This window comes from Sinohyriopsis cumingii, chromosome 17 (genome assembly GCF_028554795.1).
Source record: "Sinohyriopsis cumingii isolate HCF-2022 chromosome 17, ASM2855479v2, whole genome shotgun sequence".
In the NCBI taxonomy this organism is placed as follows: domain Eukaryota; kingdom Metazoa; phylum Mollusca; class Bivalvia; order Unionida; family Unionidae; genus Sinohyriopsis; species Sinohyriopsis cumingii.
The window spans coordinates 8,714,771-8,741,974 of record NC_142977.1 but is presented as its reverse complement, the minus strand read 5'-3'; the positions used below and the strand labels follow the sequence as shown (position 1 = coordinate 8,741,974).

Sequence of the window (27,204 nt, the reverse complement as noted above, 5' to 3'; positions counted from 1 at the left end):
GATTAACTTCCACGTGCGATATTGCATTTGAAGTGAAACAATTATGCTAATTAATGAGCTGTTTCAGTTCGTATTTAAGAGAGAAAATTGATGTTATGATCACTTTAGAAGTAGTTGTCAAGCAAGCTGATAGTTACTCTGTGGATAAAATGAGTTTGCTAAATTTGTTTCGCACAGAAGGTAATAACGGCGATTCAGAGAAGGTAAATTTGTTTGAAAATGGAGGGATAAAACATAAGACGGATACGTAAGACAGATACTGAATGTGTGGTAGCTATTTCTGAGTGTGAATGAGGATTTAGTTCAATGAACTTAATCAAAACTTCTTTAAGGAATTCCTTAAACCAAAAGAGTTTAAAAATGCTAATGAACATTTCTGCAAATGGACCAGAGCTTGATGACTTTAACCCAGACACAGCTATCAACTGCTGGCTTTGTGCTGGTGCAGGTGATAGACATATACATGGACATATTTTCAAATCCATCAGCTAAAACATATATATATATGAACCTGAAGAAGCCAAATGAATAACAACCAATGTTTTTGAAAAATTAAATTCTTTTATGAAATAATTACGTTGTATATTATTTTGTTATTTTTTTCTTCAATGGATTAAGTACATACATATCATCAAATCTCAGCAAGTGATTACTGGTATGTGGCAGTCCACGAAACATCTTAGTTCATTCAGAAACAAATTTCATCAACCAAAACATAAAGCACCTACTACGCAAGTGTACATGACTTGTTTACAAATCAAAAGTGCTGGCATCTGCGTCCATTGTTTGTTTACAATAGAAAGTATTTTCTTTATGCATGTGAATGCAATATGAAGGTGTGCAATATCATAAAATACTGAACGATTCTGACAATGTAAAGTTAACAGAGAAAAAAATAAGCGCATAACAAGTGAAAATATTGACTTACAGGAAGTGCAAATACTGACTTACAGGAAGTTCAAATATTGGCCTAAAGGAAGTTCAAATATTGGCCTAAAGGAAGTTCAAATATTGACTTACAGGAAGATAAAATAATGGCTTACAGGAATTGCAAATAGTGACTTAAAGAAAGGGAATATATTGCCTTACAGGAAGTGCAAATATTGACTTAGGGGTTGTCCATTTAGTACATGTGCATGGAGGGGGAGAGGGGTAACCCAAATGCATACGCTTGTGTATAGGAGTGGGTCTACTGATAATGTACGTATGCATAGGAAATGGGGGTGTGTGTGAAAGCTCAACAATACTTTGTCTAATACGTAGCCGGTTCAACTTTTCTAAATTATCCTTTCTCAATATGTCATTAGAGAGTTTACATTAACATCAGAAACATTACTTGAGAACCTTTATTTCCTTATAATGACATTATGGTGATGCTCTGCAAATGTACTTCTGAGAGTGACTGGTGTTAGGTGAAGTTGTTTGCATCTGCAACATGCACAGTGAAAAGAATGTTGGCATATCTTGATGCTACTTTCATGTACTGTGGCTGAGCCTTGTGGAAACTCTACATGATCTAAGCACTGTATTGTACTGTACATACTGTACTTGTGGAAACTACATGATCTAAGCACTGTACTGTATTGTACATACTGTTTTTGTGGAAACTCTACATGATCTAAGCACTGTATTGTGCTGTACATACTGTACTTGTGGAAACTACATGATCTAAGCACTGTATTGTACTGTACATACTGTACTTGTGGAAACTACATGATCTAAGCACTGTACTGTATTGTACATACTGTTTTTGTGGAAACTCTACATGATCTAAGTACTGTATTGTACTGTACATACTGTACTTGTGGAAACTCTACATGATCTAAGCACCATATTGTACTGTACATACTGTACTTGTGGAAACTACATGATCTAAGCACTGTACTGTATTGTACATACTATTTTTGTGGAAACTCTACATGATCTAAGCACTCTATTGTGCTGTACATACTGTACTTGTGGAAACTACATGATCTAAGCACTGTACTGTATTGTACATACTGTTTTTGTGGAAACTCTACATGATCTAAGCACTGTATTGTACTGTACATACTGTACTTGTGGAAACTCTACATGATCTAAGCTCTGTATTGCACTGTACATACTGTACTTGTGGAAACTGTACATGATCCAAGCACTGTACTGTACTGTACATACTGTACTTGTGGAAACTGTACATGATCTAAGCACTGCACTGTACTGTACATATTGTACTTGTGGAAAATGTACATTATCTAAGTACACATCTGACCAAAATGGCTGATTGCATTTGCTCAAAAAAATCAGCCTGAACTAGCGCTAAAGCACACTTACATCAGCAGTTAATAAAATAGGGAAAACAAATTTGCCAGTGTAGGCAATATCAGCAATGAATGAATCACAAAGTATATAAAAAGTAACAACAAATTACAAGCTCATGTTTTATAATTTACGTTTAAGTCCTGGAAGTGAAAACAACCAGGTGGAGGTAGCATTTTTTTTATAGGTGCACATTTGATGTAAGGCCAAGCTATATACTCTATAACCCAAATTATACCCATCAATCATAAACCAAACTAAACAGAATTGAAAGTTCTTTTAAAAATACCTAATCTACACAAGGTTTTTATTAAATAGTTAGGATAACCAGTGAAGAAACCTGGAAAATTTTATTTCTTTAAAAATCAAACCTTATGCAAAATACAAAACTGCAGAGTGCCACATTTCAACTAGTGTTTCAAATTATTACCATTATTTGAGTTATATCTAAGGGAGATAACTATTATCAGGTTAAATAATTTACCTAAATTTGAGATACCTCCAATGACACAATGTTCACAAGAAACACCATATATACTTTGTTATTAATCTGAGCAATGCCATAAAGTTTCTCACTATTTTTAGCAATACAAACCATATATAGTAACATATAGTGGACACAATGCCATATGTATGATTGAAATCCTCAGAACAAAAACTTTAAACCAAACAGGTTAAAAATAAATTATTCATTTAGAAATTTGAAATTTAGTACAAGGCATATATATATATATATATATATATATATATATATATATATATATATATATGGGTGAAGTCTGATGATGTCACCAAATCTGAATATTCCTTACATATTTAACTATTTGTGCATCAACACCACAATTAAATGACAAAATTAGCCATTCCTCCACAATCTGTAATAAAATTTCCAAAACCCTTGTTAATCCTTTAATTTATCACACATTAGTGCTGATCCACTGCTTTAATTCTAATAACATGCTAAGGTCACTATGTCTATCCAATGCTTTGCTGAATGATTGATAATATTCTGTTCAATAATTGAAATTTTTTTCCTAATTCATCACCTCTTTGCTTCTAGAGCTTCCTATTGAAACTGACATCTTGATATGATACACATGGCAATAAATAAGTCACTATCCATTATTTTACACCAGCTTCGTCTGTTCTGTTAATGCAATCCATAAACAGTAGTGTTTTTATTTTGTGGAATAATTCTGCATCCTGACAGGCAAAATTTATTCAAAGAGTTTATAAGTTTGATTTGAACAAATTCTGACATAAATGACATTGAAAACTTGTCACAGAAATAAGATAAAATCTGTGTTAAAAGAATGTCTTCTTTTACTAGATAATGAATTCTGACCTGAATATGAAAGTTATGGATACATTACACAGAATAGTACAGTACATACTTAACATTGATTTTATATGAATGAATTATAATGATGTTGCCACTCTGACATCATCATAGTATTAGCCACTGTGCATACACCACTCCCTCGATAACTCGTGCCCTGATAACTCACGAACCCACTTATAATGAGGGGTCGGGCATGGATCCCATTTCTTAAATCAGAAAATACCCCAAAAATTGATCCCTATTTGCTGAACTTGAAGAAAATCGCAATCAAAATTGGTAACAGAAACTTTGTTGTATTGCTCATTTTATCATTGAAAATGGTAGATAGGACCTGGAATTTTAATCAACACTATGAAATTTCAAATTTCAAAATAGGTCATTCATTTTTTTACATTTTCTTTCCAAACTACATTCCTAGTACACCGCAAATAACAATATGTAAGGAAATTTATATCAATGAAAATGTCACTTATGCCAAGTGGAGGCAGTACTTTAATAAATAAATACAAATTACATATATTTTTATCTATTGAAATTTGTGCTCTAGTTTTATCTTTTAGTTCCTTTTAAGTGTAATCATCATAAATGCAATGTGTCCTCTTGTAATTAAACATACAATGCATCAATCTACTGTAACAGCTATGTCCGCGAGCATTTCTCTGAGAACCTAATTAAGTGCTGACTGTGTTTTGATAACTGACTTCCGGAAGTATTTGTTGTATTGTTGCATTGAATTAAAAGCTGGCCTCCATTGTATTTCACGTTAATTATGTCTTTTGAATTAAATAATGGAGGTGGAGTAAAAGAAAAGTTAAAAGGCACGAAAATCCTACAAACTTAAAATATAGAGGCCCCAGTCGTATGTTGGGTGAACTCACTTCATTTGATCAATCGAACACTTATAAATGTTATTGTATATGTAACATAAACTACCTAATTAACTGGCTCTTTCATAACTGTGACCAAAGATAACAAGGCAGCCAAGCGAAATGAATACTTCGTAAAATAAAGAGCTTGATTTCACAGATATGGACCATTGTGGGCGAGCCAGTTTCAGAGAATTCTTGAACTGGCACTTAGAGATATCCTCAAGCATGATAAGAAGTTTCATTATTACTTCCAATGAAATCAAGACATTAATACTGCACTAATTGAAAATAAAAAAATTGAGTTTCAATGTAGACGACTGTCTCACAAAATAAAAGACATGTTTTTTGATAATAATTAAACAACAATACGGGAACCAGACTCATCAAGAAAACAAAAAAGCAGTGACATAATAAACAGATTTTTTCACGTACCTGTGATGGTTGTTGAAACCAGTTGGAACAATCTTTCACATTTTGAAAATAATTATTATTTAAACAGAATAACAAACAACTTCATTGTGTTATGTGAGTTAGGTTTAAAATTGATGGCTTTATGGGATTAATTACATGTCTGTATATGGTTGCCAGTATATTGGTGGAGGAAGAACCAATGACCCATGGGAAAAAACTGGAAAGCTTTTTTACATAACCTCATAGGCTGAGACAAAAACTTGAACCCACAAAAATTCTAAGCTGAGTCTGTGAAAAATATCTTTTTGGGAACTTGGTCTCAGTTGAGTATCCTCCCTTATTTAGATGCTTACCCTGCTTTTGTGTGGAGATATGTACTGGACATTTGATGTGGCCAATATATTAACATTTCCTGATGCTTACCCTGCTTTTGTGTGGAGATATGTATTGGACACTTGATGTGGCCAATATATTAACATTTCCTGATGCTTACCCTGCTTTTGTGTGGAGATATGTATTGGACTTTTGATGTGGCCAATATATCAACATTTCCTGATGATGACCTGCTGCCAGATTCTAAACTTTCATCAGATGTATAGGATAACTGCCCAGGTGTCCTGGGAAAAAAAATTGCAGGTTAAATTATACGAGTATTTAAAGACTAACTTCATTCAATTAAACAGTAGATATTTACAGCACACACACATACACACACATACACACACACACACACACATATAAGAGATTTGGAGAGCTCAAGGGTCACCTTAGAAGGAGAGGATACAGATGAAGCTAAATTGAGGAGGCTATCAACGGAACTAGATGCAATGACAACAAAACTAGACTCCTTGACAGAGGAATTGTCCTGAAATATAAAACTAAGAAAACAAGCATCTCCCCATCATGATAACTTTCTACCTTAATGCCCCAAACCAACAGATCATACACAAGCATTGACACCATACTGAATAGTCTGAATGTCTCTAGGAGGACTTCAAGAAGTCCCTGTGGTTGCATAAGGAAGACCTTAAAATCTCAAGGACCATATAGCACATGGCAGGGCAAATTTAAACGAGACCACAGATTCAGCCACATACCAGTGCCAAGACAAACATTGCCTAATTTGCAAATACATGCCTAAAACCAAATCTTTCAGAAATTTGACCACAGGAATTAACTGCAGGATATCAAACCAATAACACAATCTATCTTCTGACATGCAAGATCTGTGCCATTTGATATGTTGGTGAAACCACAGTTTTCAGAAAGTGAATCAATAATCACAAAAGCTACATTTGCAAGAAAGTCAGCGTAAAGTCACTGAGTCCCTTGAGATGTTACCAAATGAATCTAACTTGGCATTGACAGACGTAGAACACACATGTAAGGAATGATGCTGGATACTACAGCTGAAAACTCATGGGTTTTTGACCTGAATGAAAAACCTAACTTCCCATTGCAGTCTTAACAAAATTGCACCCAATGCAAATTTTGCACTATCTTACTCAACTCATTACATTTTTTATAATTGTATTGTCTTTATTACTATTGTCATTATTATTATTATTCATGTTCACTATCCCAATACACAATTATCTTAACAACTGTAATTCAGAACTTCCTTGCACAACTCTACCAAAGTATAATTTCTCTACCAAATCCTGTAGATGGCATTGATTTCTTGCCCAGCTGTGTTTCTGTCCTTTGTTCACAACTTAGAATTAGGTTTAAAACATACTTGTTCACTATGTGATCGACACAAGAACCTGCGATTCTATTACTTTTGCAGAACTTTTCTTGTTATCTCCCTTACTGTCAATTGCTTCTAGTGATTCAAACATGTAGGAGTCAAGAAATGTTCATAGATTTTGTGTTAAGTGGTGCTTTGCATATGTAGGCAGATTTTTTTGGCTGAAAAAGAGCTTGTTTAGCCTGAAACGTTGGGAAACAGTTTTGAATTTGTACCACTTTATTACACTTTATTACACTTATGAGGCTTAATGATATGTAGTAATGTTGTTTGCAAATGTAGCAAAAAGACTACACTGTTAAACCCAAAACAAATGTAGTAAAAATACTACACTGTTAAACCCCAAACAAATGTAGCAAAAATACTACATTAAACCCAAAACAAATGTAGTAAAAATACTACACTGTTAAACCCCAAACAAATGAAGTAAAAATACTACACTGTTAAACCCCAAACAAATGTAGCAAAAATACTATACTATTAAACCCAAACAAATGTAGCAAAAATACTACACTGTTAAACCCCAAACAAAAGTAGTAAAAATACTACACTGTTAAACCCCAAACAAATGTAGTAAAAATACTACACTGTTAAACCCCAAACAAATGTAGTAAAATTACTACACTGTTAAACCACAAAGAAATGTAGTAGAAATGCTACACTGTTAAACCCCAAACAAATGTAGTAAAAATACTACACTGTTAAACCCCAAACAAATGTAGTAAAAATACTACACTGTTAAACCCCAAAACAAATGTAGTACTAATTTCAATACTACAATGCTAATTTCAATACTACAATACTACAATGCTAATTTCAATACTACAATGCTAATTTCATTACTACAATGCTAATTTCAATACTACAATACTACAATGCTAATTTCAATACTACAATGCTAATTTCAATACTACAATACTACAATGCTAATTTCATTACTACAATGCTAATGTTAAACCCCTTACATTTGTATTACCTGTTCCCAAAGTAATAATGTAGCACTGATGTTATGATTCCCCAAACATTAGAAAATAGTATAACTGCAATTTTAAAGCCATACAGAAATGTTACCAACTATTTCTAATACATAGTAATATTACCAACTAATGTCACAGTAGCATTTCCACCATACAGTAATATTATCAACTAATGTAGCATTTCTACATTGTAAATCTCAACATCCTTGTAGCAATATTGCTCTGTTCCCAAGGTGATTTGGGAAAAAAGCTGAAATCACCTCATTTAAGTAATATGGCCAGTAAGAATACTATATCGGGTTTAAGTTGATAAAGGCATTATTAAACAATATTGAAATTTCCTATATATCAGTAAGTAATTATTGTGAATCTTGTCCTTACATAGTTAAAGTGCTATATCAGTAATTGTTGTGAATCTCCTTACATAGTTAAAGTGCATATATCAGTAATTGTTGTGAATCTTGTCCTTACATAGTTAAAGTGCATATATCAGTAAGTAATTACTGTGAATCTTGTCCTTACATAGTTAAAGTGCATATATCAGTAATTGTTGTGAATCTCCTTACATTATTTAAAATGCATATATCAGTAATTATTGTGAATCTCCTTACATAGTTAAAGTGCATATATCAGTAATTGTTGTGAATCTCCTTACATTATTTAAAATGCATATATCAGTAATTATTGTGAATCTCCTTACATAGTTAAAGTGCACATATCAATAAGTAATTGTTGTGAATCTTGTCCTTACATAGTTAAAGTGCATATATCAGTAATTAATTGTTGTGAATCCTGTCCTTACATAGTGAAAGTGCATTTATCAGCACTCTTTGATGCAATCAAATATAATGCATGATTTTTCTGGGCTACTGGTCATAGACAAGGTGAGCTATGGGATGTTCTGTCATCCATTAGGACATGTTTATTATAATCACTCCTAAACTACTTGAAGGATGGTCATAAAACTTAAAGACAGATTCATCCTATGGTCCATACAACTTAAAAACACATTCATCCTATGGTCCATAAAACTTAAAGACACATTCATCCTATGGTCCATACAACTTAAAGACACATTCATCCTATGGTCCATACAACTTAAAGACACATTCATCCTATGGTCCATAAAACTTAAATACACATTCATCCTATGGTACATAAAACTTAAAGACACATTCACCCTATGGTCCATAAAACTTAAAGACACATTCATCCTATAGTCCATACAACTTAAAGACACATTCATCCTATGATCCCTACAACTTAAAGACACATTCATCCTATAGTCCATACAACTTAAAGACACATTCATCCTATGGTCCATACAACTTAAAGACACATTCATCCTATGTTCCATACAACTTAAAGACACATTCATCCTATGGTCCATACAACTTAAAGACACATTCATCCTATGGTCCATACAACTTAAAGACACATTCATCCTATGGTCCATGCAACTTAAAGACACATTCATCCTATGGTCCATGCAACTTAAAGACACATTCATCTTATGGCCCATACAACTTAAAGGCAATAAGTATACCTGTCCTGTCATAGGATGGGCAATAAGTACTCCTGTCCTGTCATAGGATGGGCAATAAGTATTCCTGTCCTGTCATAGGATGATCAATAAGTACTCCTGTCCTGTCATAGGATGGGCAATAAGTACTCCTGTCCTGTCATAGGATGGGCAATAAGTACTCCTGTCCTGTCATAGGATGGGCAATAAGTATTCCTGTCCTGTCATAGGATGATCAATAAGTACTCCTGTCCTGTCATAGGATGGGCAATAAGTACTCCTGTCCTGACATAGGATGGGCAATAAGTACTCCTGTCCTGTCATAGGATGGGCAATAAGTACTTTTTTACTAAATATTACGTTTTGGACAAATGCAGTGCATTGAAGCACAGTAAACTGACTGTGCCTTCTAAGTAGGGTTACATCACAGGGATTGTATGAAAAAATTGTTGAAAGATCTTAATATGTTTACAATAGTTGGCAACATGGACTTTTTGTAAATAAAGATTTGATGATGAGGTGGATGGTTAAGCGGAACAGTCCATCATGTGCATAAGTTCTGCATATAGTCCACAGTCCTAGTTTTGAGACTTGAAATGGACCCAACTTTTGTGCCAGTTGTAGATAAACAAGTACCTTTGAAAACACAGAGCAAAAAAGAAATTCCAACCTGATCGGTTAACTCCTGACACTTGAAATGCTATGAAATCCACGATTATTTAAAATCTGTTGTCAAGCAAAACATGGATAAATAAAGAAACCAAAATGATCATAGAAGAATTACTGTCAGTCAGCTGTACAAAAATAAATGCAGTAATAATTCTACGCAGAAAGCTTTTTTAACAAACTAGGTACACGTAAACATTCAACAAAGTCATCCAAAATCCAACAACTTAGCCAAAGTCATTCAAAGTCATCCAAAGTCATCAGAAGTCCAACAACTTAGCCAGGAAGGCTAGATTATTGAAGATTATCAGTATGATAAGAAAGAATCATGTAAAATAATGTAATTGCTACGGTCAAAATCAAATTTGTAGACATTACAATTAATAGCATGTGCAAGCTATTTCTTGACATACCATTTAAGAAATTACACACCATTCAGTAACTGTTGATTCTTCCATCTGTATTGTTTCTATATGCAGATATCCAGAGAGCAACCACCTGAATTATCTGTCTTTCTATCAGTTCATGATGTTAATACATCAACATCATTATTCAATTCTTTGAAAGATGTGACTAATTAATCGATCTATGATGTGCCTAAGTCATCATGATTTCCTGATACATCTTGCAGAGAATTTCCCAATACACCAATAAATGATGTAAAAGAGCATGAGTACTTCTGGACATGCCATCATCCTTCCATACAGAATTATCCATCATCATGTCCATAAAGGAGTCTCGGATTCGGCCAATGAGGTTATGTGAGAAAGCTTGCCAGTAGCTTCTCGAGGGTCAGTGGTTCTTTCCGGGGATTTCCCGGGTTCTTCCTTCACCATTAATACTGGCTGCCATGTATAGCCTATCGTGTGCTGAAAAATAGCGTTAAACCCTACAACAACAACAACATCATGTCCATAAAGCATTATTATTTCTGTCACATTTATCATCCGTCAATCCACAGTTAATAAAATGTTTTATAGAAAACTACAATACTGTATATAATAACAGAAGCAATTCTCCTGGAAAACGGATTACAAGTTTACAGATGGATTGGTAATAGAGACATTCTCATTTCACACCTATTAAGCTTTTCCTTTTTTCACGCATGTCCATGACCCAGTGCCGCCCAGAATATTTGGAGAAAATAAAATCATGTGATGCATTCATGAAGGCCAGAAGAGAAGATGATTTTGCAATCGAGAGGGAAATAATCAACCAATATATTGAAGACAACTGCCATTCACGCACGACACAGTGTTGGGTGCAAAATAACCAAGACTGAATTGTCCAGGTCTACTGTACATAAAAATCATTGTTTGAAAACACACTCACTTGAGTGTAAGTGACAATTATTTTGCCACACAAGTTACAAAAGTATCATTACTATTTACCCGCAGACATCAATGCTCCTTTGTATTAATTATTACTACAGATGCCAAGCACATATAAACCAGGGCTGTGAATAAACACAACTGGTAGCGAGCAGTAAACTCCTTCTTTGAACTTACCGACAGGAAATCAAAGACAGAGGTTATTTTTATTATGAAGCAGGCTGACCTCAGAAGTCAACTTGGATACTTTTTTGTTTTAAAGGATATCAATACAAAGGTTATATTATTGCAAAGCAAGCTGACCTCAGAATCCGGCTATGGATTCTTTTAAGTGTGCCGATTTTTTTTTTAACATACAAAGATGGCCGAGATATGGAAGCATTCCTTTTCACCATTATTCACTGTAGTTTTGGAAATAAATTGAAAAACTGGAATGATTTTTAAAGTGACACAATATAGTGCTTCATGCATGGACATCGATAATCCAGCATCATTCAGAAGATTTGGAGAAAATAAAATGGGCAGAAAAATTGTTTTAAATCATGGAGCCAAACTGTGCAGTGATATTCAGACCAGGATACAAGAGGAAAAATTGACTTATGGTGAGTTGATATTGTAGTGCAATGAGAGAATTGTACAGATAAAGAGAGCTGAATAACAGGACTTGAATCGGCTTGTATTTTCTTTAGTTCAGTTAACATCATAACAAGAGGTAGTGTTAATGTGTGTACATTATTAGCGTTATACGTCATTAAATGTAGTATTATTTGTGTATTTTTTGCTGTTTATCTTCTTTACTTAAGTGACTATTGCTGTCCCGAAAATTCACCTCCTCTATCATAGTATTTCAGTAAGTGTACAAAGTGTAGGGGAGTTCGGGATTCACTGAACACAAACTAAAATATTAAACTGAAACACAAATTTTATCTGAAAATTATTTAATTAGTATTTATAGTGCCATCACCAGTGATAATTATTAACTTTTATTTAATCTATATTTTGTCATAAATTGTTATTTACAGTGGACTGAGAATTTTTTTCCCAAAGAAGATTAATGTGATTTCGTACTAAAAGTTGAAAATTTCCTTATGTTAATTCAAATTTCCAGGCATCAACTACCATTTTATGATGAGACTGACTATACATCAAGGCTTAATATACCAATTTAAATTGCAATTTTGTTCACATTAAGCAACCAGAGCCTATTTTGGAGATATATTTATAAGAAAGTACTGGAATCCCTACCTGCCCAAGCATTATTAGCAGCTTTGTGAAAACCAGGAATGCTAAAATGAGAGACGTATGTGCCAAGTTTGGTAAATTTCCACCAAGCAGTTTATTTAGGAGATAAAGTTACAACAGACAATAGGCTGGCACTTGAGCATGGACATTAATAAGTCCCGATGGATGTGCCAAGTTAATAAGTCCCAATGGATGTGCCAAGTTAATAAGTCCCGATGGATGTGCCAAGTTAATAAGTCCCGTACCTTTCTTCTTCAGATTCACTGTACATTCCTCCATCATCTGCTGACTTTGGGATTACTGAAACGAAATAAAGAACCTTTGGTGAAGATCATTTATGTTACTGTAAAAATGCAAATATAATCAGCACTTTATTTAAACGTTCTCACTGAAAGATGAGCCAAAAACATTAAAAATGGGAAAATAATTTTTCAATTTCAGCCATTCTGTCATCTGGCAGCTGATTAAGATCTCAAAATTGTTTGATGCTTGTCAACTACTTGCAAATCAGAAATGAATAATATTCTGCTGTATGAACATACAACTATTCCATGCTGTTTTTTTAGCATTCAAATTTTTTAATCTTAAACTGTTCACAGATCAAAATATTGTTAAAAAAAAATTGTATTTCAATAAAACAGCATCATCATGCAATGCAGAGTGAAGAAATATCAGCAAGGAAGACTTGCCTTCTTTATAATGTTAGGAAAATCCAACTACATAAATGATATAAACAGTTCATATGTATTCTGTTGCTGTCTTGAACCATATTCCATGCATATTATTTACATACAATACATCCTTGTCCTTCAAAACTAATAAAAATATGAAGGTTTCATTGCTACATGATTGTGTAAATTAGCTTCTACGCAGCTTCTTAGTACAACCTCCAATGAATATGGCACATATGGTTGGAATGGACATGGGTAACACTATATAATCCCTTCACAGCATGGGACAGATTGATGGAATGGACATGGGCAACACTACAAACTCTCTCCATATGTAGCAGATGGTTGGAATGGACATAGGTAACACTATATAAACTCTTCACAGCATGGGAGAGATTGATGGAATGGACATGGGCAACACTACAAACTCTCTCCATATGTAGCAGATGGTTGGAATGGACATAGGTAACACTATATAATCCCTACACAGGATGGGACAGATTGATGGAATGGACATGGGCAACACTACAAACTCTCTCCATATGTAGCAGATGGTTGGAATGGACATGGGTAACACTATATAACCCGTACACAGCATGGACAGATCTATGCAATGGACATGGGCAACACTATATTACCCCAACACAGCATGGGACAGATCGATGGAATGGACATGGGCAACACTACAAACTCTCTCCATATATAGCAGATGGCTGGAATGGACATGGGTAACACTATATAACATCTACAGAGCATGGGACAGATCAATGGAATGGACATGGGCAACACTATATAATCCCTACACAGCATGGGACAGATTGATGGAATGGACATGGGCAACAATATATAACCACTACATAGCATGGGTCAAATCAACGGAATGGACACAGGTAACACTATATAACCCCTACACAGCATGGGACAGATGGTTGGAATGGACATGGGTAATACTATATAATCCCTACACAGCATGGGACAGATCAATGGAATGGACATGGGCAACACTACAAACTCTCTCCATATGTAGCAGATGGTTGGAATGGACATGGATAACACTGTATAACCCCTACACTGCATGGGACAGATGGTTGGAATGGACATGGGCAACACTATATAACCCCTACACAGAATGGGACAGATCAATGGAATGGACATGGGCAACACTACAAACTCTCTCCATATGTAGCAGATGGTTGGAATGGACATGGATAACACTATACAACCCCTACACTGCATGGGACAGATCAATGGAACAGACATGGGCAACAATATATAACCACTACATAGTATGGGAAAAATGAATGGAATGGACATGGGTAACACTATATAACCCCTACACAAAATGGAAAAAGATCAATGGAAAGGACATGGGTAAAAGGAACAGACATAACCCTAGACAGTATGGGACAGATCAATGAATTGGACATTTGTAACACTATGTAACCCCTACACAATACTGGACAGATCAATGGAATGGACATGGGAAACACTATGTAACCCCTACACAATATAGGACAGATCAATGGAATGGACATGGGAAACACTGCATATAACCCATCCATAGAATATGGGACCGACAAATGTAATGGACATGAGTAACTTTTTATATTCCCTATATATATTGGCAACACTATCTACCCACTGTATAGAATATGGAACCAATGGATGGAATGGACAACACAATAAAACCTTTCTACAAAATACAGGACAAATGGATGTGATGAATATAGGTAAAACTATATACCTACTCCACAGAATGAGATGGATGGATCGGTTGGAAATGGATAATGCTATATATATATATATATATATATATATACACTCACACACACAACAATATATACCCCTTCCAAAGAATGAGACATAGGGACGTGATGGACATAGATAACATTATATATATCCCTTCTATAGAAGAAAAGATGACTGGGTATAAAATAATTCACTTTGAAATCATATTTCAGTACTTTCAAAATAAAACCCTATTTCAGTACTTTCAAAATAAAACCATATTTCAGTACTTTTAAAATAAAACCATATTTCAGTACTTTCAAAATAAAACAAAATAGCTGGAACTTGCTGTGTATTTTTTAAATTAAAAAAATGAAACCAGTTTCATTTTTCTTCGATGTATAACTAGGTAAATTTTTTCATTCAGGATCTAAAATGATGATAAACTGTGTGGAAGCTTACAAAGTTAAAATGATGTTTCTTGAAAATATAATGTTAGTCATCCAATATTCTACTGTACAAACTACAACACCCTTTTCCAAAGGAACTGCGTACACAATATGGTCCAAACAATTACTGTACAAACTACAACACCCTTTTCCAAAGGAACTGCGTATACAATATGGTCCAAACAATTACTGTACAAACTACAACACCCTTTTCCAATATAGTCCAAACAATTTTGTTGTCAGCATTATCAGTCAATCAATCTGATACACTGTGTAATGCATGGTACATCCAATTCTCACCAACTTTTGCTTTTCCCTTATAATGCCATATTCATCTATCAATCATCACATTGTTATTATGCTTACCCTATTTTGGATTGCACCCAAAACAAATAACTGCATTCCATGTGTAAATTGGCTGAAAACATGCAATTCTCTATAAATAATGATGCATACAATGAGAATCCTGGATTCAATGGCTCCACAGTAACCAGTGTGTATTCTCATTTGTGTATAAACCAAAATACAGTTGAGAATCTGTGTAACATCTATGTAACATCTGTGTAATATTTACTGGACAACCATCTAGTAATTGCTTTATTCCTCAGTAATTATAGCTTTACAAAATGAACAATTCACTTAAGTGGTTATTTCTTAACATATCTCTTAAGTCAACTCTCTTGCGAAAGTCTCATGCATGTCAATCATTCTATATTGGCTCAACAACCCATAAGATTAAGAGAAGCCATTGTACCAGACTGACACCTTTACCAAGGACACTTTAAACTGAAAATTACAAAGTTTTTTTACACTTTACATACAAATATCATGTCACACATTATTTGTTCTGATATCACTGTCTGCCAAATCAACTTGGTCATGTCGAAACATTTGCCCTTCGGTTAATGACCCCTCTAGATTCAGTGAACACTGATGCCAGAAGAAAAATCCCCAACCATAATTGCTATATTCATGCCAACAAACATTAATGAAATCACAGTAGAATTACCAGCTCTATCCTCGTTGTATTTATCCAGTCTCAACCTGATGCACCAGATACACACAGTGGCCAGAATGATTAAGATGATGACAAACAAAGCTGCAAATGATCCACCTACAATGATAGGAATACTGGTGGGTGTATAAACTTCTTCTTGTTGTACTGGTGTTACTTTCGTTGTTGTCAATATCACACTAGTTTCAACTGAAGTGGCTGAAGGTGTTGTAGGAGCAGGTGTCATGGCTGCCTTAGCTGCAAAGTTAAAGGTCATTAAAAAGATATAAAGAACAAGGTTAGTCGGACACATAATCAAACTTAAGAAGAACAGTCAAACCTGTCAATAGCTGTCCCCTATGCATAAAGGTCAAATTGGACTTTGTACACAGGTAACCTTATTAGGCAGGTTCACATTTCAAACTTACTTTTGGAACAATTATCATGCACCAAATACCATTATCATTATTTTCATCATTATAATTAAATAAAATTATGATTATATTTACATCATCAATAATATAAGTTTCAACAAAATCTTAAATTACATGTATATGCTGCTATCTCCAAAATTTATGTTACAGACAAGATTACTGTACCCAGCTCTCTTTAATCCATCCCATAATTAAATTGTCAATGACTCTTAGAAAAAAGGGGAATGAAAAGAAATGTGGTGTCTTCACTGTAAGTAACACATAAACTGAAACTTCATCAAACTTTTCAGACAAGATTATAAATACCAAATAACCCTTGACCCTAATGAAAAAAGATATAACTCAAACTGCATCAAAGATTAACTTTTTGCTCAGAGACAGCTTTAGTTCACAGGTATATAAATGTAGATGTCAAACTCTACTTATCAAATTGGCACAAAAGGCATCTCATATTTCTACTCCAAGAAAGCAATTACATTTCCCACCATCCAGCAAAGAATTTACTTTGACCCTCTACCCTAGGGACAAAAACTACTGCGCCTTCCAACCTGACATATGCATGCCTACGAGATATATTGACAATATGAATGGAGTATGGCGAGTGCAAAAGTATAAGAAATGTTTGCACACTGATTCACTTGATATGCCTTTTTCTACCATATATACTCACTTATAAGATCAGTTCAATTCCAAACTGCATAGACCCAGATCTGCTGGTACATAATGTGCCGACAGATATGGGTCTATACAGTTTGCAATTGAACTTGTAGTTTGTTTACATTATTTTACGACAGATCAGGATCTTTTGTTGTTTGTAGTTTGACTCGACTTATAAGTGAGTATATATAGTAAACAATGCCTTACTCATGAATTAAAAGTTTAGTTTGCATACACTGAGAGACCATTCTTGATAAACTCCAGTAATAACATTGTCAAACATGTGGTCCTAGGAACCACACCTAAACCACGGTTAACTGTACAGTATTGTTTTAATGTCAATATTCTATATGAAGATTAACCGTTATCCATCCAATAACTGGTCTTGTACAGATCCACAGACAGTGGACATTTTCTTCCAAATTGTTGGTGTCTTCTAGTATGAATCATGGTGCTGTACATAGATCCATTTCATGAACTGGTACAGTGCACACCTTCTTTCCAAACTGAAGATCTTCTAGTATAGCTCATGGTACAGATCACGATACTGCACACAGACATATGTCAACCCCCAGAGACAAATAATAATAATTTTTGCTAAAATAAGTGGCAAAAATGCATAATCTGAACATAAAATGAGTAATGTATATATTAGTAATACTAATATTAGTACCCCTACTTCCTTGAGGCTATATCATAGCCAATATATTGTGCGCCATAACTACAGTCCAGCCATCTTTACAACTAACTAGGATCTGATGACAAAAATTGGGCAAAACTCCACGCAGATAAGAACCAGAATACAAACACAAAGCATACTGAAAAATTATTTACAATCAATACACACTTTAATAAGTCCAGCATTTGCCAAATGATTGTGTGCTGTATTGAACCACTTTCATAATCTTGTTTACAAATTTGAAAAAGAGTGATTTGTCCTTATTTTTTACTGGACATGTTCTGAAGTTGAAAAAGAACCATCTGCTGTAAATATTTTCATACCAAGCTTAAAAGCAGACCTGCCAACCCTGATGAGTCCATCTCAGTAAGGCAGCTGATTTTTTTCTCTGTAAGATTTACCAGTTTTCAGTGAGGTGTAACAAAATATCAATAACTGCTATTATAAAGCTGGAAAATGTAATTAAAAGATCAATGGATCGACGATAAACATTATGTTCCACTGTAAAGTTTGTAAAGTATGTGTTGACTTGATTTACCACTAGTATAATTGCACAAACTCTAGTTCCAAACCCTATGCAGCTCAATGGCTTGTTGCTATCTCTCAACTTGACATAATTCTTGGAAATTCTTTTCCATTTCACATGACGATGGCAATAATATCTCCCGCCATGAGACATACACAAATTGGAACGTGATGTCCAAAAAAGGTAATTGTGTCCTTTCAAGCTTTTATTCACAAGAATCTAAATAATCCTTTTTATTCTACTGATTTGATTCTTAACACTTTTCGAGAAGCTTATTTTCCGTTTCATCTAAAACACGCATCGCTTTCTGGACGCCATTTTTAAAAATTCTATAATCAACAGTTTGATTATAGAATGCTCTGCATAAACAAATAGGTGCAGTTTAAAGCATCTGGGATGCTGATGTAAAGTTAATCTGGTTCCCTGACTAAATTCACTAATTCTAAGATGAAACCCAGAAACAAATAAAACACAGATTTGCTAGTATGCCATAAGTCTGTATCTTAAGGGTAATTTTTGTAAGACTTACGGCAAAATCGTAAGAATTGGCAGGTCTGTAAAAGTCAGTTTTGCTTAATATCTGGTACCATTTTATTTAAATTACAGACTACTGCTCCAGTGGCCTAGTGGTTAGAGCATCTGTCTGCAATGCGGGAGGTTGCAGATTTTAACCCTGACATAGTTATGCCAAAGACTTCTAAAAATGGTACTAACAGTTGCCTTGCTTGGCACTCAGCATTAAGAACTTAGTGTTAGGATTGATCGGCCTGATGTCAGGATAATGTGGCTGGATGGGACATGATGCTATATGTCTGCGGCATGAGGCCCCAGTGTTAGACATCACTATAAACTGCCACACTGCAGATATTGTCATGATATGTTTGAAAAATTGCTAAAGCTATGTTAAAAAAATCTAAATCCAAACTGAAATCAAATTAAAGACTGGTCCACAAACTTGATTATCAACAAAATGAATCTGCACAGCAAAGTTTCATATCAAAGAGACCCATCTGTTTTCTGGAAATGAGTCATATACAGTGGTTATAAATATAAAATTAGGATAGTATATGGTTGACAAATTAGCTCTTAAGCTATTGTTATGCAGCACTTTATCTGTGTAAAATAGTCTAATTTTGTATAAAATATGAATGACAATGTTTAATTTTAATTATTACTGTACCAGAAAACCATAATCCATATACAGGTTAGTGTAATATGAAATTCAGTGAAAAAAGAGCCTAGTAATTCAGCCAAAAGCATAATGGTTGGCATGTATATAGATTCAGTATAACTTGTGGCATAGTTCATGATACTGTACTTAAATCCATTTCATTCCACTGTACAAACTGATGGACTCTTCACATATGACTTATGACATAGTTCATGATACAGTACTTAGATCTTTTTCTTGCCACTGTATATAAGGTACATTTGGATTTAAACTATGGCAGATTAAATTACACATAAAGACTAACAGAAAGTGGGAAAGAAAGACAAAAAGAATGAGATAGGGATAAAAAAGGATAGATGGCTGCCATACAGGCTCATTATACAGTTTAGATAAATAGATGGCTGAATGGATGGATAGACAGAAAATATAAACACAGGCAGATAGATGAATGAATTGAGGCAGAAAGATAGATGGATAGAGAGACAGAAATATATGTGTGTGTGTGTGATTAGGATGTTTAACGTAGCTTTACAATTTTTCAGTCATATCACTATGATTTCTGCAGTGTGACAGTTTATAGTGATGTCTAGCACTGGGGCATCATGCCACAGACATGTAGCATGATGTCCCACCCAGTCACATTATCCTGACACCAGGCTGTCTAGTCCTAACACTAACCTCTTAATTCTGAGTGCCTAGCGAGGTAGCTGTTAGTACCATTTTAGTAGTAAATCTTTGGTATGACTCTGCTGGGGTTCGAACCCATGACCTCCCACTTCCGAGGCAAACACTCTAACCACTAGGCCACTGGAGCAGTCTACAGAAGTATAGATAGATGGATTTAAATAGATACCAGTGTTGACCACAAAACGGACAGATTCTCCTGGTCCAACGGAAGTATAGGCTGTAATGGTAGTGTTGTACACTGTTCCTGGACTGAGATTCACTAAAGTGACAACTGTATCAGTAGTAGTTGTATTCATAATTGGGCCTGGTGTAAACTCTGAAAATAAGCAATTAGAACTGAAATTAAACACAGCAACCATATGATGAAAGCCTTCTCTTACATGCCATCCGCATGAGAGGTGTAATCATAATTATTGCTATTAAAACTGACAGTAAAGCATAATATGGGCGTAAAAAGTGTAATCTACATGTTACATACTAGAATTAAAGCATACATGGAAACAATACATTTATTTTTGCAACTAACCTGGTTCTGCAGCTGGTCAAAATTCTTGTCACAAAGGGAAAAATCCGTATGGATTAGAACCAGAATACAAGCAGAAATTAAAATGAAAAATTTATTTATGTTCAAGACTCACTTTAACTAGTCTATTGTGTAACTTTCTCTGAATGATCATGAACTGGAATTCCACTTGAGCATGTGCTCAAAGTGCTGTATTACATTACTCCCATATTCTTTCAAAGTTTGTAAAGCAATGTTGATTTGTCCTTTCCTCTCATCTGACATGTTTTGAAGTTTGAAAAGATCCATCTGCTCTTACATTTTCCGTCATATAACAGTTATAGCTTACACTGTAAAGTGTTTCACTAACCATTTTCTTTAAAAGCATAGTCTGGTCTGCTAACTAACAAGCATATAATAAATCTGTGAGGCAACGTTCATATATGAAGCAACCCATCTGTTTTTTTGGAAATGGGTCATACAGAGTTGCTATAAATAGCAAATAAGGAAAGTACTCTTACATTATTCTTACACAGCAGTCATCTTTTAAGGATATGCTCTAATTTATATGAGTGGAATTAAAGAGATGATTTTAAAAATGAGATAAAAAACTTAAAACTTTATGTTTGTTATTTGTTAATGAACAAAAAAGTGTAATCCATATACATGCAAGAACAAAATGAATTTGGTGAAGAAAAGGATAATGATTATGCCAGAAGTGTAAAGGTTGGCATGTATGCTTCTTCATTCATTCTGGATGCATTATTATTATTTTTCTTTACCTTTTGAAATATCAATATTTGTATTTCATATTTTGATTTTACAACATATCAAGACTCTGAAGGTCATATGCAGAAGCAAGAAAAATAAATTGGCTTGATCAAGAACATGGCACAGTAGCAAATCCTGGCTGATTAAATGGTGGAAATTCAATATGTACCCTTCTGGTAACAAATCTAAAATCCAAAACCAATCAGTTCCCATGTCTCATTAACCCATCAGCTACCATGTCTCATTAACCAATCAGCCACCATGTCTCATTAACCAATCAGCTACCATGTCTCATTAACCAATCAGCTACCATGTCTCATTAACCAATCAGCTACCATGTCTCATTAACCACTCAGCTACCATGTCTCAATTTATTGTATGTTCTATATTATCATGAAAATTTTATATCAGTCTACTTCAGGTCTGCAGAGTAAGAATGAGACATTTCTTTATACATTTTTTATGACCTTTACAGCAAAGTCTCTTAGAAAAACAGAACTTTCTCTTGTACAAGTTAAACAGTGTGGCAGTTCAAGTTTTCAGCAGTTACATACTAAACATTTGGTGGTCACTTAGCCTAGCTGCATGACCGCCAGACTGATATGGTGGTCAGCCTAGTTGTATGCCTGCCAGACTGCTATGAAGAAGATTCCAAATGGCAGATATATCTTTCAACCTATCCAGTAACAATGGAGCATTGATCTGAGAAGTTCATCAGGGTGACATTCCAGGATGAATTTTAATTTGGAAAAAGAGTGGTCAAGGTATATGAGGTCACATACTGACCAGCTGAGGTCACTGAGGTCACATACTGACCAGCTGAGGTCACTGACCAGCTTTGCTCTTAAGATCTTAAAGCCTTGTTGTATGTATACCTTACTATCATGCAGAGAAGTTCAAATATCAGTGGCACATATTTGTGTCTTGTCCTAGTATTATGATAGAAGTTAATTTAATGTCAAGGTAAAATCAGTGAAAGACATATTAATTTCTTACCATTTGGCGGATGCAGTTTTTCCTGGATGAAACTCACAGCTGCACATGTGTCGTCTAAACCAGCACCAAGTTTGACGAGGAAATTAAAAACAGTCCAGGTGATGTTCAATGCCGAGAGAAGATTTACCTCCCCTGAATCAAGTTCTGAATATGGTATCACCCCTGGTTTATAATTCTCAATAGCTGATTCCAAAATAGACCTGAACTTCAGAATATTAAGATCTCCATGTGAAACGTTCAAACACAGTAAAACTAAAATGTCAAACTCAGTTGAAGTTAAATTGTGATTTATAGCTATTATTGCACTCTGCAAAACTGTTGTTAAACTGCTGAGATCCAAATCCCCAGGATGTGAGTCAAGAAGCTGTCTCTTTTCTCGCCGAATGGAACTTACAGTTTCAATGAATCGCTGAGTCTGATTAAATTCTGTTCCAGCTGTAATGTTTAATGTGTCATCTTGTGTGACAAGACCTGATGCAAAATACTGGATGAGGTAGAATGCCACTACACCATTAGGTTTAGCTGGAGGCTCCCAGCTCAGGGTTACTGATGTGACATTGGAGGTATATGAATACTTTCCTATTGGCCCTGGCTCTGAAAGACCCAAAAAGATTTATCAAAACAATGATTACTCATTTCTATTTTCAAGTTTATTTTTCATGTCTCCAGAGATGCCAGTGCTAAACCATATAAATATGTAATCACCAACCCAAGAAACTCTAATATGAGACCAAATTATGTAATTTTCACAATAAATTTGGTTAAGCAAGAAAATATAAAATTCACTCTGAAATTTTTTTGTTGTTGGTTGATGTGACATTCATCTTGTGCCGAGTATGTGCTTATTTTCATAGACGGGGAAAACATGGAAATCTTATCAGTGTTTGTTGTTTTGGTGCGGGCTGTTTCCAAGTGTGCTTTGATGACTTGATGTGTATAAGCGCATCAAATCTTCCACTAGAGCACATAGTAATGTCTGAGCTACAAACCTTGCAATATCAATGCATCAACTCTTCATGATGCAATAATACATGTCCATTCTTTTTGTGTATCTAATTCTGAGCATTTAGCAGACTTTTCTGCTCAAGTTTGACCACTCAGAATCCACTCTGCACCACTGCTGCTAAGTGGTTATGAAAAACACCAAAGATCTGAAGTTTGCTTAGACACTTCATGCCTGTGTCTACAACTGGCAATGGCTCAAGATACATGAAAGCCAACATACTATGAAGGAATCAATCTCACAGCATTATGAATCATATTTACTTCACTATAAGGGGATCTCACTATAAGGTAGTAGAGTTATTGGCTCCCATACACAGCATTATAATGAAGTAGTACTGTATAAAGGGTTATTATACGGTTCCCATACACAGCATTATAATGAAGTAGTACTGTATAAAGGGTTATTATATGGCTCACATACACAGCATTATAATGAAGTAGTACTGTATAAAGGGTTATTATACAGCCCCCATACACAGCATTATAATGAATTAGTACTGTATAAAGGGTTATTATACGGTTCCCATACACAGCATTATAATGAAGTAGTACTGTATAAGGGTTATTATACGGTTCCCATACACAGCATTATAATGAAGTAGTACTGTATAAAGGGTTATTATACAGCCCCCATACACAGCATTATAATGAAGTAATACTGTATAAAGGGTTATTATACAGCCCCCATACACAGCATTATAATGAATTAGTACTGTATAAAGGGTTATTATACGGATCCCATACACAGCATTATAATGAAGTAGTACTGTATAAAGGGTTATTATACAGCCCCCATACACAGCATTATAATGAAGTAGTACTGTATAAGGGTTATTATACGGCTCCCATACACAGCATTATAATGAAGTAGTACTGCATAAAGGGTTATTATATGGCTCACATACACAGCATTATAATGAAGTAGTACTGTATAAAGGGTTATTATACGGTTCCCATACACAGCATTATAATGAAGTAGTACTGTATAAGGGTTATTATACAGTTCCCATACACAGCATTATAATGAAGTAGTACTGCATAAAGGGTTATTATACAGCTCCCATACACAGCATTATAATGAAGTAGTACTGTATAAAGGGTTATTATACGGCTCCCATACACAGCATTATAATGAAGTAGTACTGCATAAAGGGTTATTATATGGCTCACATACACAGCATTATAATGAAGTAGTACTGTATAAAGGGTTATTATACGGTTCCCATACACAGCATTATAATGAAATAGTACTGTATAAGGGTTATTATACAGTTCCCATACACAGCATTATAATGAAGTAGTACTGCATAAAGGGTTATTATACGGTTCCCATACACAGCATTATAATGAAGTAGTACTGCATAAAGGGTTATTATACGGTTCCCATACACAGCATTATAATGAAGTAGTACTGCATAAAGGGTTATTATATGGCTCACATACACAGCATTATAATGAAGTAGTACTGTATAAAGGGTTATTATACGGTTCCCATACACAGCATTATAATGAAGTAGTACTGCATAAAGGGTTATTATACGGTTCCCATACACAGCATTATAATGAAGTAGTACTGCATAAAGGGTTATTATACGGCTCTCATACACAGCATTATAATGAAGTAGTACTGCATAAAGGGTTATTATACGGTTCCCATACACAGCATTATAATGAAGTAGTACTGTATAAAGGGTTATTATACGGTTCACATACACAGCATTATAATGAAGTAGTACTGTATAAAGGGTTATTATACGGTTCCCATACACAGCATTATAATGAAATAGTACTGTATAAGGGTTATTATACGGTTCCCATACACAGCATTATAATGAAGTAGTACTGCATAAAGGGTTATTATACGGTTCCCATACACAGCATTATAATGAAGTAGTACTGTATAAGGGTTATTATATGGTTCCCATACACAGCATTATAGTGAAGTAGTACTGTATAAAGGGTTATTATACGGCTCTCATACACAGCATTATAATGAAGTAGTACTGTATAAGGGTTATTATACGGTTCCCATACACAGCATTATAATGAAGTAGTACTGTATAAAGGGTTATTATATGGCTTCAGCAATTACTATCTGAATGAAGAATCAAGTAATAGTTTTAAACACTTGAAGAGATGTTCTGCTCTCCAACATAATTTCCAGGAATCCAAGAGAGACCATGTCTTGTTTTTAACTAATGAGTGTTGAAACAATTTCTTGTATTCTTAAGCAACAACAAAAGTTTTCAGATTGGTCATTTTCAAATTGGTCACTGAGGTGGTCATACTGAAAATCAATTTAGCACCATTTTCATTTAGGACTAACTAAACATCATTAGAAGTCTTTTGGTGAAACCCTGATGTCAATATGACCATCCATTTAGAATAAGTAGTATAACAAGATTTCAAGATGGCCATCATGGTAACCATTTCCATGGTAACAAGATTTCAAGATGGCCATCATGGTAGCTATACTGGATACAAGATCAGCATCATCTTCATTCAGGACCATGCAATGGAAAACAGTACGTCTCTGTCAAGACCATGCATTCAATGCTATGTATCAAGTGTTCTGTGAAAACCCCGTGTTTATATGGCCATCCATTTCAGAGGATTTGTGATAACAAAATTCTCATCAAGATGGCTACCATGGTGGCTACATTTGAGGTCAGATCATTTTTATATAGGACCAAACTGACATCATAAGAAGTCCTCTGGTGCAAACCCCATGTTGATATAGCCATCCATCTACGAGGAATAGCAATAACAAAATTTTCAAGCTAGCCACTGTGGTGGCCATACTGGATGTCCACGCAGCAGCGTTTTCATTTATGATGAGTGATGAAGTATACTTTGCGATGAATGTTTGTGTAAAGTTTCATAGCAATTTTTTAAGTAGTTAAGGAGGAGTAGCAATAACAAGCTTATGCTAAAAGGACAGATGGACAACTGACTAAAGGCCAGACCATAAACTCTTTTGGTCTAAGGTCAAAGGTTAACATTGATCAGGGGCCCATTACTCAGGAAAAATGCAAGCTTTTTATACATTCACCACAAATTGCACATGATATACCTATTTCATAACCTCTTCTGTAATGATAATGAACTTTGGCCTTGAGACAGGTGAAACAGCTGTGAATACATGAGACAGTGCCATTTCAAGAAACTAATTTTTCTAGTACAATGTTTCTTTGTGAATACTTACTCTATCATAATACCTTAGGAGAACTACAATTACCTTGCAAATCCAGCCCTTCCAGATAAAACATTTAGCTAAAAGGAGCTAAAAGTTATCTGTCCACCTAGGTGATGGTCAGGCAGAGTGATCTCCCCTTGATATAGAGATTGGTGCCAAACCTGTAGCATAAGGTACATTCTCTTTATGGATGTAACTTCACGGAGACTGGGGGGGGGGTGTATTATGATTAGGTAAATATTTGTGAAGAAACATATTTTACTAGAACAAAACTAGTTTCTTCTTTAAACACATTACTCAATCATAATACCATAGGAGAATAGGTAAGAG

At 34.7% G+C, this 27,204-nt stretch overlaps 1 protein-coding gene across 1 annotated transcript in view; it reads right to left on the bottom strand.

Moving 5' to 3' along the window:
- The window catches only part of LOC149777714 (contactin-5-like), a 116,879-nt gene that overhangs the window by 14,386 nt on the left and 75,289 nt on the right, over window positions 1-27,204 (bottom strand). Inside the window, exons 22-26 of the mRNA XM_089940416.1 lie at window positions 22,674-23,267; window positions 20,571-20,720; window positions 16,266-16,508; window positions 12,654-12,708; window positions 5,414-5,537 (exon numbers count right to left, since the gene is read on the bottom strand). Coding sequence (XP_089796542.1) covers window positions 5,414-5,537; window positions 12,654-12,708; window positions 16,266-16,508; window positions 20,571-20,720; window positions 22,674-23,267 — 1,166 coding nt within the window. The remainder of the gene's footprint in view (window positions 1-5,413; window positions 5,538-12,653; window positions 12,709-16,265; window positions 16,509-20,570; window positions 20,721-22,673; window positions 23,268-27,204) is intronic.